At 40.7% G+C, this 20,480-nt stretch overlaps 1 protein-coding gene and 1 non-coding gene across 2 annotated transcripts; both read right to left on the bottom strand.

Annotated features, from left to right (window-relative positions):
• Positions 1-3,444: 3,444 nt before the first annotated feature.
• snai1b (snail family zinc finger 1b) lies at positions 3,445-5,939 on the bottom strand. Its single transcript, XM_051425704.1, has 3 exons — positions 5,578-5,939; positions 4,693-5,232; positions 3,445-4,364 (listed from the first exon to the last, which is right to left on the bottom strand). Exons 1-3 carry the CDS (start codon positions 5,657-5,659, stop codon positions 4,183-4,185), a joined length of 804 nt encoding a protein of 267 aa, XP_051281664.1. The 5' UTR covers positions 5,660-5,939; the 3' UTR covers positions 3,445-4,182.
• A 10,913-nt stretch (positions 5,940-16,852) lies between these two features.
• Positions 16,853-16,924, bottom strand: trnaa-ugc (transfer RNA alanine (anticodon UGC)). The gene has a single exon. It is a non-coding gene; the product is annotated as a tRNA-Ala (tRNA).
• Between the last annotated feature and the right edge of the window lie 3,556 nt (positions 16,925-20,480).

Below are 20,480 nucleotides of genomic sequence, written 5' to 3'. Positions count from 1 at the left end.
CTCTCATTTGAATTCCATCTATTAATATCAATACCTGATTTCATCCACATTGCCATACTCTTGCTCTCATTCTTACATAAGTGAACAGAGCTCAACAGCGTAGTTCAACTGTCCCATAACGATTTGGGTGCAATGGAAACCTGCATTTACGCAGCTCTGGATGGCACAAGGTAGGAAACCTCTGTTACACTCAACATATCTCATCTGTTTACCCTCCTGTCCCTTTATGGCTCATCCTCTACCCTCTGACCCTGTGGGACAGAGAGGGTCTGTGTTTAGGAAGAAACACAGCACCAGCCACATAACACACACACACACCATTGAAGGGGGACAGCAGGAGTGCGGAGGTGGGCAGGAAATGGCGTGTACCCCCTCCTAAAGGCCATATCCTGTCCTTGGGAAAACTGGTTTATTTGTCCAGAGATCTGAGCTCTTTGTGTGCATGTGTGCATCCATGTCGGTGTGCATGTTAAGACTTAATGAAATCCTGAAACTATCCAGAATTGTACAAAACCCTCACAAGAAAAGCATCCACAGAGAGCGTATCTCTCTGCCCTCACAGCACATGTCATTGATCAAGTCTGCATTGCAACATGTGGCATTCCTCAGCAAATTCTACTCCCTACTGATTTGATAAACAGCCCGCGAACAGAAACAGTCATTCTTCACCAGACACCCACCAATCCACCCATCTCCCTCCTCCCCCAGTCAAATCTCTTTCCCTCAATCTCTTCTCCCTCATTACTTTTTTTTACTTTTTTTTCTCCTCCCATTATCATCTTCTTATCCCCAGGTCACCCTCTCCTTCAAACCTTGTGTTATTAGTTTCTCCATCCTACATGCCCGTGATTTTATACAGGCTGGAGGAAATGTAAAAATAAAGAAGATTTTTTTTTTCAATGGCTTTAAAAGGACAAAGGTAGATGAGAGAGTCCAGCTCCAGCAGAGGAGGTTGAAATATTGGGCTGTGACATTGTGTAGGAGCACTGCAGCTTGTAAGAGGGGTTTGAAACTTTAACCCAGTGACTTAACCTTCTTGGCTTGAATCTGATCCTCCAGTGATTCAGCTCTGAAACCCCTGCCAGCTCTGATTTCTGCAATATACTGTTAGCTGTCTCTTACTTGATATGGCGGACTACAAACCCCTGACAGAGAGACATCTACACTTCACAGAGACCCACAAACACTCTCATACATCCGTGTACACACAAACAGCTGTAGCCGCACCCAGATGCTTTATATCAGCACTTTTTAGAAGAGCTGTGTTTATACAAGACTGACAGGCCGCTTCCTGTGTCCTAAACATTACCACAAACACATACACTGAGACTAGCATAGTAGAGGAGAAAAAACGGCAATTTCAGCTGTCAGAAATGTTAGTTCTACGTGTTGGAAAAGGTTTGTTTCATCGTTGACATGCAGTGCTGCTTCCCATGGCTGAAATCAAGAGAGTTGAGTTTATATAGACCTGTAATCTGCACACATGTGAAGCCCCACTTATGACTCTACACAGGATGATTGTTTGGAGAGGCATATATTTTCTGTTTCCAAGATGACGGCACTCCGGCTGTAAACTGTCAAACATCAGCTTTTGTGTACACAAAAACTCAGTTGAATTCATGAAGCAACATCCAGGCTTCCAATTCACTTGGGTTTTTGCAAAAAAAAGGGCAATTCAATTTTTATTGTTTTGTTTATTAGGACGAGGCAATAATGCTTAGACGTTCTTTCCATGGGAATAACACATGTGAGAAATTAAAATGAATGGCAATCCCCCATTCTCTTAGTAATTAGGTCAGCATAACATTATTTCCTGTTACAGGAAAATCAAATTATTACTCTGACTCAAGAGCAGACTGCAAGGACAGCAGACAGAGCAGCCCCTCTCTTCTGTTCGATGGCGGTATTGTATGTCTGTCACTAATGGCTCAGGAATGTCACATTAGTCAGGGGCCGCATGCATGACGCTGCGAACATTAAAACACTTTGAGGAGGCCAATATGATATCATACACACTCACAACCACACACTAAAAAAGAAAGGTGACAGGTCCAGTGATCTCATTGCCTCAAAGCTACAGAGTGATAGAGTGCCTCCTACACACTGCAAAACAGAAAAAATGTCCCCCTGGCAAGATGTCAGACTTAAATTTCAAAACGGCCGAAACATATCAGAAATGACAGTCTGTTTGGTGACATGTTTTTGTATAAGTTTGTTAAGATAGTGACATCCCAAGAAGAAAATGGAATATCATCTTACACTAAAGCATTATTTTTTTTATTTGTAATGTGTTTTCTCCATCTTCGAACACTGCTGCCACTTCTCCCTGCCCACCAAATCTAACATTGTCGGTAGTTCAATCTAAGTTCAGTCTCCTGTGGCCTGTCTGCCTCTCTGACTCACTGACTGCGTAGGTGTGCAGCAGCTAAATGACTCTCACCTCTCGCTTCAAAACAGCCCCAGAGAGGTACAGGGAGACAAATGAAAAATCCCCCTAATCAAAAGTAACGCTCTTCATTCATGCATGTGAGTGTGCATGTGCATGCAGCCTTTCAGGTGCTGTTTACATTGGGCAAGCTAAGTCATGCAATCTGATCCTAAGCTTTTTGAGAACCTCCTCAAGCACCCCCCCCTCACATCCAGCTCTCAATACTGAGAGCTATTGGAGGAAACGCGTTGTTACCTCACTAAGACATGCTGGCGTCAGTGTGTTTGGGTCAGAAGGGCAGTCGGGATTGTAGACACATTGCTGCCATATGTGCACCCTGGATGTTCAGCCTCAGCTGGGCTCATAAGCACAGACTTCCTCCAAAAGTTCCTACAAGGTAACTGGAGTTTAACCATTCCTGAGCAGATGGCCGCACAGACTGAGGGATCTGTGTCAGTCCCGAGGTTCTGCCGTTGTTGTCCGGAGCCTGACTCTCTGGGGTGTATATGTTGGTCTTGAGCCTAAGTTTTCTGCTTCCATCTGTGGCCGTTCCTGCAGCAGGAAGTAGGTCAGTGGGATTCCCACACTCAGCTAATTTCACACTGATTTTCTTCTGCAGGACTAGTCCACTCCAGCCCCTGGGAAGATCTGTCTTGCACAGCATCTTCTTAATACTACAATTTTTTTGCCAACCTCCCTGTCTCCCACCTGCGGTCGCTCTGTGTGCCCCCTGTCACCTCTTTAGCATGTGTTCTCCATGTGTGCCTTTATGTATGTGTGTGTGTGTCTCTGTGTGTGTGTGTGTGTGTGTGTGTTGGTGCTGACAGCCTGGCAGGTGTGTGCAGGTGTTCCCTTTATCACTCAACATTACACAAACCTTCCCCTGCTCACACACTCTGTCTTCCCATTCAGAAACTGTCATGTCTGTCCTGATGAACTCATTTAGAGATGAGACTTAATACAATGCCTGTTGAAATACTAATTAATGGTTGAGCACATAAGTAGGTCCACAACAGTTTTTTTTAAAACAAAGCTTTTATTTACATGTGGCAGAAAAAGGCACAATGTTCCCATTTGAAAGTCATGTTCAACAAAATGGTTCATAAAAACTGTAGGTCAAAACTCGTGCCATCAGACTGTAAAATGACAATATGAAGGAAGGAAAGAGTTTTTTGGTCAAGTTTAAGTGGTCCTTTCATGTCACACAGTGTGGCATGAGGAGGGCAAGCCGAGGGTCACCTGTCGTCGAGGTCAGAGCTAACACATCTCTCAGCGCCCTGCCTCCACACTACTACCATACACAGGCAGCTGTCTCAACACACAGACACACTTGCTCATAACACACACGCCATGTATGTATAGTATGGTGAGGAATGACATCCTCACACTCACACACACACACACACACACACAAGCAGCTGCAACATGGCCAGAGTCCCGGACCGGCCGGCACCGATGGAGTTTCCTGGGAATTAACTGCATGTCCAGCTGCCCTCAAATCACACACACAGTTGACAGGACGCAACAAAAATGTGCAGATACCAATGGGGAAAATCTGATAAACCTACAGAGTCCTGGAAAATTAAAAGGCACTTAATAAGTCATTTTATAAAAAGCAACAGAAGTCCAGTTTTCTGTCCCATCATGGCTCTGTGGGTGAGCTGGCACTAATCTGTCCAGTGTCCCAAGGGGTGACAACCTAACCAGCAAGCAGCTTCAACTGGCTCATGAGAGCAGTTAGAGGGAATGTGAGTCTATGAGGAAGGGCAGCAGCCAGAGGCGTTGTGTTTGTGCAGCAGGGACATGCGGCTGAAGGTCCGTGCGCAGGAGCCACACTGGTACTTCTTCACTTCAGAGTGGGTTTGCAGGTGGGCGCGCAGGTTGGAGCGATCAGCAAAGGCCCGGTTACAGTGTTGACAAGCAAATGGGCGCTCACCTGGTTACAAGAAGAAAAAACTGTTAGCATCAGGAAAACGCTTCATTAACAGGCCAAAGGGTCTGTCCTCTGGTCATTGTTTTTCAAATGATCAGATAACTAACAAAAGAGCAGGAACACTACCCTAACTTACTAAATGCAGATTGGCCTTTTTCATGCGTAACCATTGTGAGGCTGAGATTAGATTGTGCTGAGCAATAACATTTGCTCACACGTCAGGAGACATCAATGAATATCAATGAGCACAAGGTGCAACCAGCTGTTACATTTACAAGCAAACAGAGCTTGTAAGAAATACTAATGCGAAAAGCTGCTTTTTGATGCATACCTGTGTGTGTGCGGATGTGTCCCCGGAGCAGCCACGGTCGGGAGAAGGCCTTGCCGCAGGTGGGGCACACACAGGGCAGTGTGTGTGAGCGAATGTGCATCTTTAGGGCCCCCAGGCTGGTGTACTCCTTGGGGCAGTGCTTGCAGTGGAAGGCTGGGCGTGCAGAGACTTCAGTGGGGAGAGAGGGTGTCTGCTGCAGCGGAGCACGATGGGAGAGCTGGTGGTGGGACAGTGCTGAGAGACTGGTGTAACTGTTACTGCAGTGCGTGCAGTGGTAGATGTGCTGGATGATGTCCGGGCTGGGAGGATCTGAGGTACGTCCGCTGTCCTCTTCTTCCTCACCGCTGCTACTGGAGGGAGAGCTGCTGAGGTCCAGAGGGCCCAGTGGTGAAGGGGACAAGGACACAGGGGTGATCGGGGAGAGGGGTGCGGGCAGGGTGTCAATGCTGCTGAAGAATGGGCTGGTGGGGTAGCAGGTCAGGGCAGAGCTGTTGTTCTGCGTTGGAAGTTCAGCCCGTGGAAAGCTTTCTGGGACAAAAGCTGGAAACATAGAGGAAAGGAAAGTCAGGTGGATTGCCACTTCAATGGACAGATAATCTAATAAAGTACTAAACTTGTTTTCATTCTTGGTGTCTTGTTACATCCTGTATTGAACATAACCCTGATCCATCTAGCTTTTCCATTAGCAAATTTGCCATGTGAGGCACCCAGGAAGCTAAATGAAAGATAAATGACCATCTTATCTGCCACATGGGTCTGTTCTGCAGGGGGTAACTTGATAAAGCACCCTTTTCATGACTGACTGACTGTGATTCACTCAACATGTCATATAAATATACTCACAGATGCATCAAATTCAGTCAATTGGTGATGAAAAAAACTTACCAGTTTGGCTCTCCAGCTGACTCTCCTTGTAGTATGGCTTCTTGTTGGAAAAATACTTCTTGACAAGGAATGACCGAGGCATGGTGAGGTCTGGCTTCTCCGGTAAATTAGAAAAAAGATATTCCCACGGCGGAGTGCGCTCAGGTCCAAGGATCTCTTTTCAGAGAGCTGCAGATTCCAGTCGGAGCAAGAGGAAACGCTAGGCGAGATCAACAAGACCACTACCGAAGTTGAATGTATCTTGTTGACGGATCGCAAAGTTCCCTCCTCATATAGTAACCAGAGGGGAGAAGCAGCGGGGTGGGTGGGCAGATCTCCGCCCAAAGACACACCCCGTGTGTCAGGGCGCCACCAGCTCCACTCACCACAGGTGCCCAATGTGCCAAAAGCTGCAGCAAAGCGCAAATCTAATTGTGCATTTCACGCCTCTAATCGCTCACTCTTAACACACAGGCATTGAATGTGAATAGATGACGGTACTCAAAGTAAATCTTCCCCCAAAATGATTTTTTTTTTTTTTTTTGTATTTGAATGATGTTAAATGTGCACAAGAATATGGAAAGAGCGATGATAAAACACATATAGTAACAATTCTTAGGATTTTTTTACACCTTGTACATGACTCCACATTCCTTTGCAATATGTGTCATGGCAACCTGAAACTAGAGCGTCCTCTGTCGGCTTATAAATTGCTTATCTGTATGAGGTAATGGGTTGTATGGTAACCTAATGTACCGCACACTTCTACACACACATTTATAGAATATAGAATAATGCTGAAATGTGCATAAAATAATGATTTTAAAAATGAGATTTGTTTAAGCTTACTACTTTTAAAAACGGCCATTTAAAAAAAGGGGAAGTGAGTAATTTCCCAATTAACTAAACAGCTGTGTTGGTTTGAGTTGAGACACTATAATTCAATTCGTCTGCTTTCTAATTGTATTAAGCTTATCTCTCATTTCTCTCTCATCTAACACATTGGTGCATTTGGCAACTTAAAAACATTTAGACCGATTCTCCCCCAAATAAGTGGCATTTTATGATGGCGCTTTTGTGTGCCTGTGCCTCGGGGCTTTTACGCACCCTGGTGAGGTGGAGACATTTTGAGAAGGTACAGGAGACAAACGCTCTGTTCTCTTTGCTCCCCTCAACACAAAACATAAGGCACTCAGTTCATCCTGACCGCATATCTCTTTCTCTGTGTCTCTGCGGGGAGTAAGTCCGTTTAAATAAAAGAGCCACTGTTCCCCCAGCTTGCTCACAGCACGATCTGAGGTAAAATTAACGGAGTTGACAGGAACAGTTTGATGATGTAAACCCATACAGGCCCCTATTAAAGCTTGTGCCTTCGGGTGGCATGAAATGCAGCCAACCAGGATAATGCCCCCGAGAGGAAATGGGTTTAACATGTTTTGTCCTTCTTTTTTTCTTCTTCGCAATGCGTAAACCTGCGTCAACATGTGTGCGTAATTCAATTACGCAGGTCCAGTCTCCGACATCAAACTTGTAACGTTGTCATCTTTACCAAGGTTAGCCTGATAGAATCTATTAGAAAGTCTTAATAGGAAAACATAGAGGAAAAATTGTGATTATTGTGGATGTTCATCTCATGTTTTAACATTGTTAACATTACCCCAATTCTTTATTATCTTATTTTATCACTATTTTATTTTACTATTTATGCTTTTATCATTGTTTTATTGTAAATTGTGCATTTGATCAGTTTTTGCATAAATTCCGCTCCAAAAATAAAAGTGTATTATTACTGAATGAAGAAGAAACTCCTTACACTGACGGACTAAATGTATTTTAACAAATATTGATTCTTCTGTTACGTGATGTAAGGATAGGAACCCTTTTCATTTGTTTTTTGTTTGTTCTGTTAGTGCACACACCCCGTGAGTCTGAAAATCAGGTGCCGCGCATTATACAGGAATGTCACAGTCTTCAGCGGTCCTGTTTAGCATTGCAAAGAGTCTAAAAACTCCACGGTGGCAGGGTGATGGGGGTATATGCACCTGTCTAAAGGCGCCATTGTCGCGGCATGCCCAAAAGTTCACACGTCGTTAGAGCGCTTGTTGACGCCGACGCCACGTAGACTGGAGGTCACGAGGGCATGACAGCAGTAAAAACAAAAAGCAAATAGCAAAGACACACGTGAAAGTAATCTGAGTTGTGGCTCTGCTCCTGAGGATGACTCTGAGAATGCAAATGGTGTTTGAGAGCTTAAACTTAACATTATATAGGGCTTACACTAACTTACTGTCTATATTCCTCACTCACACAGACAGAAGAAATATGACATGAAATATCCACCTGACCTGACACACACAGTGTAGGAGGCTCTAAGAGTGAAAACAGCTGATTACACACTGTTGAATTTGCTCTTCCAAGGAGAGCAGTTTGTCTGACTGCAGACAATTTGTGTTACAACAGGGTTAGAGTGACCCCATGACACACGGAGGACATGAAGACATGAAAAGTTTGCTGCTCAGAACAGATGTTCTTCTCTCCTCTCTGGCCTCAGGGATGAACCAGACGGTGTTCCTACACAGGCTCAAACTAAAAATGACACAGAAGACAAATCTTCATTCTGTCTAATCTTGGGGAGGTTTTGCCAACTAATGCCAAAAAATACAGCAACAGGGTGAATGTCGGATAATACCAAACCGAAAGGAATGTGGCTCTCTGAATGCCGTTGAAAAGAGGAAACTGTCTGAGAAACATTACATACAACAAATGATGGCAACAGTTTGATAATCTCAGTTACACTTGTTCAGCCTCTTTTATTTTTCATGCTGAAATGCAAACATGTCACCATGAAGCTCTAGGAATCTTTTGCTTATCATGTGTTTTTCTCATATTGAATATAAACACTAAAATGAGGTTGGTTGATGTTAGAATACACTTGTTGGCTTTAAAATGTCCCCTTTTTAAAAAAAACAGGCACATACAAAAAAATCATGTCCCATACTTTAGGGTTAAACTAGAGCAGGTTACCAAAACTAAACTCTTTGGGTATTAATCTTGATAAGAAAATGTCTTAACTAGACTCGTCTTGATTAAGTTCTGCTGTTGCAACTCACAAGAGAATTAAAGTAAGTTGTACAGTGTTTGGTTTTGACAAATCTGGACTGATACGTTCCAGTACAACAAAAAGGATCTGCAGAAGCTCCTGGCTGAAGGTGAAGTCTGATGTGTTTGTCTTTAACCCTTCTTCTGGGGAACATATGCTCTAAAACAGTCAAATATTCTGAAGGATAACCTTACAGCACAGAACTAAATAAGATGTGGATGGATGTGTTGCTCTTTCAAAAACAGCTACTAAGTGAAATCATTGCATATATTCCAAATCAGAATATCCCTGAATTGGACAAATTAAAATAAAAAAGTCACAAATGGATTTAAGGCGATTGTTACAGATAAATGATTTATACAGTTTAATGTGACAATAATAGGGAAACATATTGCTCTATGTTGCATTTGATTGTAATGTACAGTGTGTTGCAATAATATATTTTTTTTATCATAGCTGTTGCACTGGTGACTACATGTAATGTTGCAACAGGATTACAAAATAGAAAATTTCCATCAGGGAAATTCCACCAATAATATTTTGTGGCTTCAGAGGGAGCTGCACAAAGTCTGGTTTCCTCAAGTGATGTCACTTGAGTCAGTGTCTCAGTTGGGGCTTCAGACTACACATTTGAAGAAGAAACGTCTGGCGGTGTGGAGTTAGAAAGAAGAGAGCTTACAAGACCTCTGTAGCCCGGTCCTCTTTCCTGTTTAGCAGCGCAAAGGCTAGATTAGCTGCTACTAGCATAACACACTCCAATCTCCAACCAAACAGTCAAGTTGAATTGGGGGTAATGTAGCAACTGGATAACTGAACCTCACAGGTGTGCCTTTACACATAATCTTAACCAGTTTGTTCATTCAGTAGCAGTCAGGGCCATAGCCAGGATTTTAGAAAAACTGCGGTCATGAGTCCGAGCCCTACTAGGTGGGTTTCGGGGATACAGTATAAATCCAACACGCAGATGAAAATTGTACAGTTGCCTTCTGCCCAGTTTGCCTCTTTTTGTTTTTTACTCTGGAGTGTTGGGTTGCCAGAGGCAGGGATGTAAATAGTTAATTTCACAGTTTCAAAAATGATGTCTTCAGTACGAGGGAAGGCAGTTCATTTATAAGATCTCATTTAAGGATGAAAGAGAGGAAGAAGACGATCAAAGTACAGATGTGGAGGGAGATGGGAACACGCTCGTAGCCACAATGCAAACATCTTTTTTTAACAATTTACTAATATTTCAACCTGACTGACTTCCTCTAAGCATGTACATAGTGCTGGAACCGCTGCATCACTGTGATGTGTCATGTCAATTTCCCTTTTTTGTGGAACTGATGGTGAAGTTTATTTTCTTACTTGACTATATTTCATATCATCCTTGAGCTGATGGGTGACCTCCATATTGTACTCCAGGGTCCTTTCATGTGTTTGAAAAGAAGCCAACTCCCAAACACCTATTGTTTTTGCCAAGTACACAAGTGCCGCTTAAAGCCATGTTTTACATTTAAAAACCCAGAGCTGATAGCCTTTGAATAATCAGGTGCATTGTTGCCATTCAGCAGATTCAGACAAAAGGTAACGATCACTTGAGCACATTTACATTGGATGTTTTCCAGACTGACCCTGATGCGCAACAACAGCACATAAATCAAGTCCAGTCTAGTTTTCTTTGTTCATGTGATGATTCAAAGGATACAGGAGATCTCCCAACATGTCAGTCAGTGGTTGGATTGGACGATACAGTGATGCTCTGGTTGAATCTAAAAGAAAATAGATTAGTCTGTGATTATAATCTGGGCCACTATCAAGGCCATTGTGCCACGTTGCTTCATCAAGTAGAACCAGTTTACTCTTTGGGTAACACAAATGTCCACTTTGGTTTGAAGACTCCCCGTTTAAGTTATGTCCTCTCCCTGTCTGTACATTATTCACTACATTAAAGATTGTCCCATTGGATGTGTTACCTGTATTTCATCTTCAACTCAACCACAAAACAAGTTTATATAAATACCAGTCAGACTATTTCTAATGTGCATGCTCTGTTTTCCACTTCATGTTTTTTTTTTTGTTTACATGTGTGAAATGGAGTGTGTGTGTATGTGTGTGTGTGTTGCCCTACAGGTTCAGAGGTCCATAAGCCCAGCAGGAGGGAGATAAGATTATCCCACTGGAATGCAGAGCTGGTCATATGGACACACACTCCCACACACATGCTCAGTAGTCTTTACAGATTCTCTGGTGAAGTCTCTCTATTAGACACAAACACTCAAATGTTTTGGTCAAAATCCATCTTGCTTCACTTCTCTTCGACAGGGAAGAGTAAGCAGCCAACGTGTCCTGCAGACTGAAGTGTTTGTTTGTTCTTCATATGTTTTTTGCTGTACACAATTTCTGTGCAATTTAATATTCAGCCCAGTAATGGTAACTACTTAATTTAATGGTAAAACTAACATCACTGACATAGCGGGAAGGTTGTTGTAAGAATATTTTCTGATTGTGTTTATTCCTGTTTAACCCTGAAGCCCCCTGCACGGGTCACTGTAGATATCTTACAAAATGATATGCTGTTTATAACTTGCTCCTTCCAACAGTCACTGGTTACAATATCTAAAAAATGTTAATCAAGGCAATTAAACATTGTCTGACATTATCTGTCCTCAAAAGTCAAAGAGTGAAACATGAATTTATGTTTATATTGATAATTCTCTGGTTAACTTTGTTTGAAAAAATTCACCTTTGTTGTACCCAGTGGACTTTACTTAAAGGATCAGTGAGTAGGATTTAGTGGCATCTATTGGTGAAGTTGCAGATTGCAACTAACTGAACATCGCTTGCGTCTGTATTTGACTGCAAGGGAAAGAGAACGCCTATCACAAAATATACTGTGAACATTTGCACCTTCCTTGATCAATATTGTGCACATTTCAGCCATTTGATTCCATATTTTTTATTGTATATTTCTATTCTATATTTATGATTCTATGAATTTTGCAGCACTTGTTTTGTCTTTTCTGTTACTATGTTTATTGTGACCGTCACGCACCAAAATACCAAGTCAAAGTCCTTGTATGTGAAGACATAGTTGGCCATAAATCAGTTACCTTGCAATCAACACACAAATTTAATAAACTGCTATATTATTTAATATTAACACAAAAAAATGGCTTTGTAGCATTTTCCAAAAGATTGTCTATCATTATATGTGTACATTATTCTACACAGATCAAGTGATCACAAACGAATATGAGGATAAATATTAAAACAGAATATTTTAATACATTTTCAAGTAAGAGAGTTAAATTAAAAAAGTAAAAGATAATTCAAATAAATTGTATTAGTTGTTCTTTGTTTTGTATGGAAGTAAGCATTGGTTTCTTTTCAAACAGCCACTGAGGCTGTGACATTTATTATCCATTCTGTACTTTGGAACAAAAGACGTTCACATTTCAGCCGGAAAATGCTGTTCATATTTTCTTTTCTTCTTACTGTGTCGCTCCCACTCAGTGCTGCGTCTGCGATCTGATATACCTGTGGTTTTAAATCACCTATCACCACCAGATAATTAATAACACATCATTATATTAAGCCAGAGCTCTAACTGTTGCACGATGGCCTAAACAATCATTTGACAAGACAACTGATACATATGAGCAAACACACGCTCATAGCTCGCTCAGATGGAAACTTTTCCTATTTTTATATGAGGTGGTGAAAGCTCAGAATACAGTTTCCAAACTTGACATGCAGAGTGTATGTTTGTTACATAAAACACACAATTATAAAGTATGTTTGTGTCCTTGTTGCCTCCATCACTGACAGACTAATGTCCAGAACATTCAATAGATGCTAACAGAGGTGGAATTTGCCCAGATGTGAGTGCCTGCGTGTGTGTGTGTGTGTGTGTGTGTGTGTGTGTGTGTGTGTGTGTGTGTGTGTGTGTGTGTGTGTGTGTGTGTGTGTGTGTGTGTGTGTGCGTCCTCTAACCTTATCTGGACAGCAGACAGACACTGCAGTCCAACCATATAGGCATCCTTTGATGTAATATATGGCACCATTAAAGGTCATCTAATGGTCAGTTGTTTATGTTTCTGAGAACACACGAAGAGTCAGAAAACGTCCCACCGTTATAAAATTACTGCTGGTCTTTAAAAGGGAAAATATTCCCTTGTGTTAGTTTATGTAAACCACTTAAGCTTATTTTTAAAAGGTGCTGCTCTTTCCTGAGCACATTTGCATAAAACATTTTAAAATTACTTTTGTCTCTTAAATCGTTTACTAATACATGTTGGTTTGCTTGATATTATCTGTATTTTCTATAACCACCATCTTTTATTTATATATATAGCAGCTGTAAAAATGTAGGTTATTAACCCCCTGGGATATTTTTTTGAGGAGTACCTGTTTTTAAGATTAAGATTTTAAGTATAGCCAAACATTTCCTGTGACTGTGACATGTTTTCTTTCATTTCATCCAGATCCCTCATTTCTCTATGTGCTGTTTTTTTAGTTATATTACTCATTTTTTATCTTGGACAACGTGTCTTGCAAGAATGTCCACTCCTGTAACCCTGAACTGATATGAAGGTTTCTTGCTGTCATATATAATAACCCTTTATTTAATCCTATTTTAAATGCAATGGAAATTTAAATGCAAAAAGTAAAGTTACAAACTGCTTTATCTTTAGTTTTGAACCTTTATATAAAATATTAAGACCTTTGGATATAAACATTGTAACAAATCGGAATACTACCAATAATGAAATACAAACTGATAGCTAATAAATGTAATATAAGGAATAATAATACTGTTCAAGTGAAATGGTAATGGTGAAGAAAAGATGGCTAGAAATGTAAAATATATATATCATTGCACCCTTTTAAATTCTGTGATTTTGTTCTGTTCTCCAGACAGAATCCAAAATTTCAAAGACCAACAAGCATTTTTTAAAATCATTCCTAAACCTTTCATCTCTGATCTGCTTTTAGGAACTCCTGATCACTTTGCTGCTTTCAAGATCACTTTGGGCCAAGAAAGGGACAAACTGTGAAGTTGCACCACCTACTGTTCATGTGGCGACCTGATCAACAGAGGGACTGTTCTGAGAATCACCACAAGGGGGCAGTGAAAGACCAATAATGATCCTGTCGTTGTGGTTTTCAGGTCAGTGGTTAAATCAGATATACAGTAGTATCATCTTGATTGCATAAAATATACAGCATCTATATAACGTTAGGTGTGAGGGTGCAAAAAACCCCAGTCCTTAAGAGAATCCTTAATATCACTCTGCAGGTAATACACAGTTATAGTAGTGACATTAGGTGTGTGCTCACACAGACACAGACAGACATACAGTAATGGACAACAACAAAGACACTAGACACTGAGGAATGTGTGTGTGCCAAGCCCAGAATCTGGAAGGTCAGCAATGTTTGTTGTAGTCAAGCTCGAGGTGACAGATTTACATCATCCTGTTGTGTCTGATGATTCAACACCAAAAACTTCAGGTTGGACAATAAAACAGGTACACTAATGACTCACAATTGAAGGATCCTATCTGTCCCAGCAGCAGGAGAAGTACACCAGACCTGTTTTATTTACATTTCTTTATACTTCCATAGAGAACTCTCTCTTGGTTAACCCTTATGTATGCAAATGTGCCAATTTAATGCATTTAATTCCAACTTTTACCTCTGATATTTAAACTTTTACCTCTGAAGTTTAAACTTTTACCTCTAATATTTGAACTTTGACCTCTGATATTTAAACTTTGAGACCTTCCCAACCGAGTTCAACCTGTTGCTGGCATGAATGTGGTTTTCAGAACAGGCTTGTTTTTGACTCTGGTTAACCATTCACTGCTTGATTTGTGGCTTTATGATTTGTAAAAATGTTGCACAGAAACTGTATGTATTGCGTGCATTCTGCAATGTGACCTGCAGATAAAGTACAGTCGGCTGTTGGAGCTTCAGACTGGAGTGACTGATGTTTCTCCTCCTTCAATGCTGTCGGGAATGTTAGACTGACACCTGGGGAGTGTATATGTGACAATTATGTAACGGGAGTTCTTTAGGTCATAATGTGCAAACATATAGTATGTGGGTTAAGCAGTTATGGGCAACATGAATTATAGTAGACCTACATGTGGGGGTTTGACCCTCAGAGTGGTCTTGTTTCATGGTAGATAGTGTGACAACCGGCCTTGACTAACTTGGTAAAAGCAGATGACATTTATCTATGTCAGCCATATTATTTTTCTAGGTTAGGCGTCTATCTGAGCGTGTGTGTGCTGCTCTTTATAACTTTTTACCAAATTCCAAACTGAGCGTTGCCTCCAGGGTTTCTGTCGGTCTTCTCATTCCTTCTTGAGACAGTAGGCTGAGACAGCAAACCTCTGATTTAAACATCTTCACTGCAGACTGGGTTTCTGTGGCAGTGGCTGACAAAATGTGAATGTAGAGATTAAGTTTATGTTTAGGAATGCAGGTTTAAAATGAATTCAGTTAAAATTTTAACTATTGGCGCACAGTAATGTAAAAAAAAAAAAAAAACATAACACAATCACACATCAAATCAAAAATATACATTTAGCAACCATATGTCTTCCTTACCTCCAAAACCTTACAATGTACTTCCATCTTGTGTAGCCGTGTGTAAAGTAACAGTTTATCCAAGTATGCTGATCCATCGGGATAACTTCTCAGGTATGTAAGAGGCTCCTGAGCTTGGATTCCCAAAAGAATTGAACTGGACTTGATCAAATTTGTAAGCACAAGTTTATTTTGTGTTTTCACATTTTAAATATGTGTCCCATGTCCTTATATCACATGTGAAAGTATCACATGTCAAATGTCCAAACATCACATGTACCTGTTTGTAAGGGATTACATTAGAATAGCTCACACATATGTCTTTCTCTTATATCATGAAGATCATTGGCTATTAGAAGTTTCAAAGGGGTTGTGTCTAAATCAGAATAGATATATGCCATGTAAAGAATTTAATTTGGTCCTATTCATGCTCAAGGCCTGAAATATATAAATAATTAGGTTTCAGAATTACTTTTTGCAGGTCTGCTACTGACATGTATAACAGAGCTCTTTAACACTGTGCCTTCACTTCACAGCCCTTGGGCCCCCTGGGCCTGTGCCATATGCACCCATAGTGAAACTGATTAAAGACACCATTAAAACAAACAGAATAGCATTAGGTAAAAAAGACACCGATTGCAACTCACTTAGCATCGCTCGTGTCTGTATTTGACAACCTGGGAATGAGAACGGTCTGTCAAGTGTGCAGAAGAAACTACAGGGGTCACAGAATTCACAAAAAAATGCAAAAAGGCCCTACAGCCAGTGTTTGGTTTGTCCTTTCTGGGCTACTGTAGAAACATGGCATACTCCATGGAAGGCAACCAGCTGCATCTGTAGATATAAACAGCTTATTCTAAGGTAACAGAAATTTTCCCACATTCAGTTGATTATACACTAATGAAAACATACCTATGAATATTACATTCCATTTCTGACAATAGGTAAATAAATAAATGTTACACGTTGAACTTTAAATTTGAACAAAGTAAAATGTAACTATTGCCATCACCTGATATGAGGAGTATTAAAACTCTGTAGCCATCTGTATAAACCTCTGTATAGCTATAAATACCTGTACATGAATCATAGCACACTATATATAAATATTTGGGCATGGTGGTTTATTGATATAAACCTTTCAAGTTGAGCTTTGAGTTTATATTTAGTTCTGTACTAATACAAGTACATTTATTGAACTGTATATAGTACACTGTTACATCTGTATACCCTAAACTTTAATATACTAAGTACTGATAGTAATAATAACATTAAAAGTATAATTGCTTTTATAATAATTGCAGAATATGGAGATTAATAAATGTAAATTCCTTTTTTTATTATATCGAAAACAAAGGTAAACAAAGTTTCACCAATAAAAACTTTTTTTACATACTTCTGAACATAATAGTCATTTTTCTGTATAGTTTTTACTATATGGAGCAATGAAAAGACCTTGTAGAGACGTGGCAAACGGTCTGATCTGGTTAATTTCTACCATTAATAACAACCTAAAGTACGACACCAGATTGTTTAAATCCGGTATGCTCGGATTTACTACTACTACCACTCATCACAACAACTGAAAAAAAAATTGGGAAAAAAATTAAAAAGGAGTGGAGATGCCGGGGATTGAACCCGGGGCCTCATACATGCAAAGCATGCGCTCTACCACTGAGCTACATCCCCTACTGGTAAGTAGCGGTATGATACACTAAATATAAAGAGAACTAATGAGGCAATGTGGCACACATTTAATCCTGTAATAGGAGACGACAGTTGAGTGAGATATTTTTGTTCTGTGGGGGCCAAGTTATGTAACATCAGGTTAAAACTTTGCCCTTGTTTCAACCCTTGACCCAGCCACATGTATGGTATTTTTCTGTGTGTGTAAGTTTCCTGGGTTCAATGGGGACATTTTTTAAATGGGTTAAAAAAAGCTCCAAAGTGCTCCAAACTCTCTGAGCTGTTTATAGTAGTGGTTTGTAAACACAAGAACTGAATTGACGTCAGTGTGGATGAATGGAAAAGAAGCTGCTGTATTTGTAGCTCAGTTTTCTTTGATTTAATCCTTGCTCGGTGCTATTTTTAGCCTGCAGGTCATGTTTTGGTTTTAGTAAGGGGACACATCTGAGCAAGGGGCTCCTCTTCTTCCCATGCTGGCTTGGAGAGAAGGGACACAGTGGTGAAGATGAGGTCAAATGTCATGAAAGACAGATGGAGAAATGAACCTACAACCCAATATTTCCTAAATTCAGCTTTCTCATCACCCAATCTTTTGGGGAATTTAAAATAGCTCCCTTGTTATGTTTCATCCTCCAGGGGAGCGTGAATGAGGGGCTGTCATCCCCCTCTGGACAGCACAGCCTGTCCTCACTCGTGCTGTGTTTATCAGCACACCATTGCCAAGGACATCACTTCCAGGCCCTGTTTGCTTAAGCCTTGTAGGGACAAACCCATGGGATGCACGCATGGCATGAGGGCTTTAGGTGTGCTGAAGAAAGAAATAGGGAGGAAGGAAGGAACGAGAGAAAGGGTGAGAGACTAACACATCCCGCCTCTGTCTGCAGAATTAAATTCACTGGCCTGCAGAGGGGTCTCCCAGGAAGAGGGAAGGACACTGGTTGATATCAGCTCTGTTGTTGTTGTGTAAATTTGGATGGGTGACAGGAAACCACCATGTTGAGCCCGTGCTGAGTAAGGAATAGTAGACAAGTGTTATGTGTGCGGAGCAGGGTTATCTTGGGACTGTTGAGGGCTGTTGAGGGCAGCATGTACAGACAGGCTGCATGCAATATGAGATGCAGGAAGAAATTCTTTATCTAAGGTCCCAGACCGCAGACGTTACAGTGGACAGTACCAAAAGGGGATGGCTTTTTAATGTGAAAGTACCCATGCAGAAAAATGACCCCTGCGATAAATAATTTTATATTACATTTATAAAAAGTAAACACTTGTGTATTTTACTAGCTGACTGGGATGAAGGTAGTTTTAACTACCGTGTATACCTTTCGGCAGCTTACGTTGATGATTATTTTCTCAAGTCATTAATTAACAATTTGGTCGAGAGAGTACCACAAAAAGACGAAAAGCTGCCTATAGTCACATTTGAGAAGTTTGGTAACTTTAGTTTGAATTACGTGTTTAAGTGATTAATCAGCTGTACAAATATTTGCAAATTTATTTGTTGTCAATTGACTAATTGATTAATCAACTAATCGTTGTTATATTTATGTTAATCTGAAAAGGAAGTAGTAACCATAGCCGTCTAATAATTAAGTTAATTAAAATATGCAACATTTCCCCCTAAAATGTTGACTAACGGGAACCAAATAGAAACGCAAAGTACCTAAAAATTGTGCTTAACTTTCCACCACTGTCTCTCACACACGTACACAAAATACACATAAACACACTTGGACCAAACATCAAAGTCTGCAGCATGAAAGGCTCATATTTGACAACAGCTGCATGAATCAACGACTGAACTTTTTTTATAGATTTCTTCCATTTTTCCCCATGAGATTTATAAATCTGGATATTATGGTTTGTCAGTTTCTGTGGCATAAGACCAGTCAAAATGTAGATTTGGAGATGTAGGTGCAGACAGAGGTTTTAAAGGAACGGTTTGACATTTAGGGAAATACTCTTATTTGCTATCTTGCTTGACTGATAGCATGGAGTCAGTGCTGGAAGTCCATTATCTCAGCTTAGCATAAAGGGGGTCAACCCTATGTTCCCTCAGCCCAATGTGGTTAGGGTTAGGGTTAGGGGGAGAAAGGGGGAGAAAATCTGATACAAATTTATGAAAAAGGAAATGTGGGAACATAGGGCCAAATTTTGAAAAAAATCTTAGAAATGTGGGAACGTAGGGCTGTGGGAACATAGGCACGCTCCAGCGCAAAGAACAACTACCCTTACTCACTCCAAAGTTAGAAAATACACCCACCAACTCTCTTATTTGCATATTATGGCTTGGTTGTAAAAACCCAAATTTAAAAAACAACATGTAGCTACACTAGGAAGTTATATGGTAACTAATTGTTTGGCAACCAGCAGCCAAGTGCAATGACTACCCTGAATCTCCACTTGTCGCCTGGCAACCTTACATTGGATGACAAGATTCCTAGAAGTCACTGACCCAGAGAGAAATGTCAGTCCAACACTTTGGTCCTCCTCAACAACTATTGGATGGACAGCCATTACATTTTTTTTTGTGCAGAAATTTGTGGTTCCCAGAGACTGAATCCTGATGACTTTGGTGAGCCCTTCTGATGGAACACCGCCTGCAGGTTGGCATTTTTGTTTTTTAGTGAAATGTCTAGTGGGACATGGTACAGACATCCAACTGTAATCATGCTGATGATCAGTTAACGTCATCTAGTGCCACCGTCAGGTCAACAATTCAGTTTCAGTACTTTGGTTTATGACCAAATACCCGACATTCCTGTCCACCATACTTTGTGTTTAGTGCAAATTAAGAAATGCTAGCATGCTAACACGCCAAACCATGATGGTCGATAACACAGTAACATTACACCTGTTAAACACTGGAAGTATTGTCATTGTGAGCATGTTAGCATGATGTCTTTAGCATTTAGCTGGAAGCACCACTGTGCCTAATTGCAGCATCACAGAGCCTCAAACGTCATCAATACATTTTGGTTTGTGTACAGTTTAAACAAACAAGACACGTGTTAGTTAGCAAACTGGTGGAAGCTTCGAATTGTACCAGGCTCATCGTCTCCCGTTTCTAGTCCGTATGCTAAGCTAAACTAGTCACCTCCCTGGTCTAGCTCCATAGAGCTAGTAACTGTATCGACTGATCTACAACCTGAATATGCAGGTAATACAGTATATGCCGCTGGCACTGTAAGGTAGTGGTGACGCCAGAGTAAGGTCTGGCCTAGTATCTACTGTGGCTGCCGTCTTATCATCTTCCAGCAGCCAGCAATGCGGGGGCAGAGAGGCCTGAGAGAAGAGAGGAGAGACAGCACCAAAAATAAAGGCTACAGAGCACATAAAAAGGAGGTCAATACGGGTCATATAGGAAGTAATAAAAAAAGTTCTTGAAAAAGTTCAAGTTTATTTATACTTTAATGTCAACCCCAAAAAAGAGAAGAGTGAACACGCCTTTAGTATTTTATTCTCATTTCCATGTTTTCACATTTTCTCTTCTTCAAATGAAATGTTTAAATACAGATATTCTGGTCTGACTGTCTGTACACTGTTAGCACTGAGAGTG

Source organism: Dicentrarchus labrax, unplaced genomic scaffold (genome assembly GCF_905237075.1).
Source record: "Dicentrarchus labrax unplaced genomic scaffold, dlabrax2021, whole genome shotgun sequence".
Lineage (NCBI taxonomy): Eukaryota > Metazoa > Chordata > Actinopteri > Moronidae > Dicentrarchus > Dicentrarchus labrax.
This window is presented reverse-complemented; position numbering and strand designations above follow the sequence as displayed.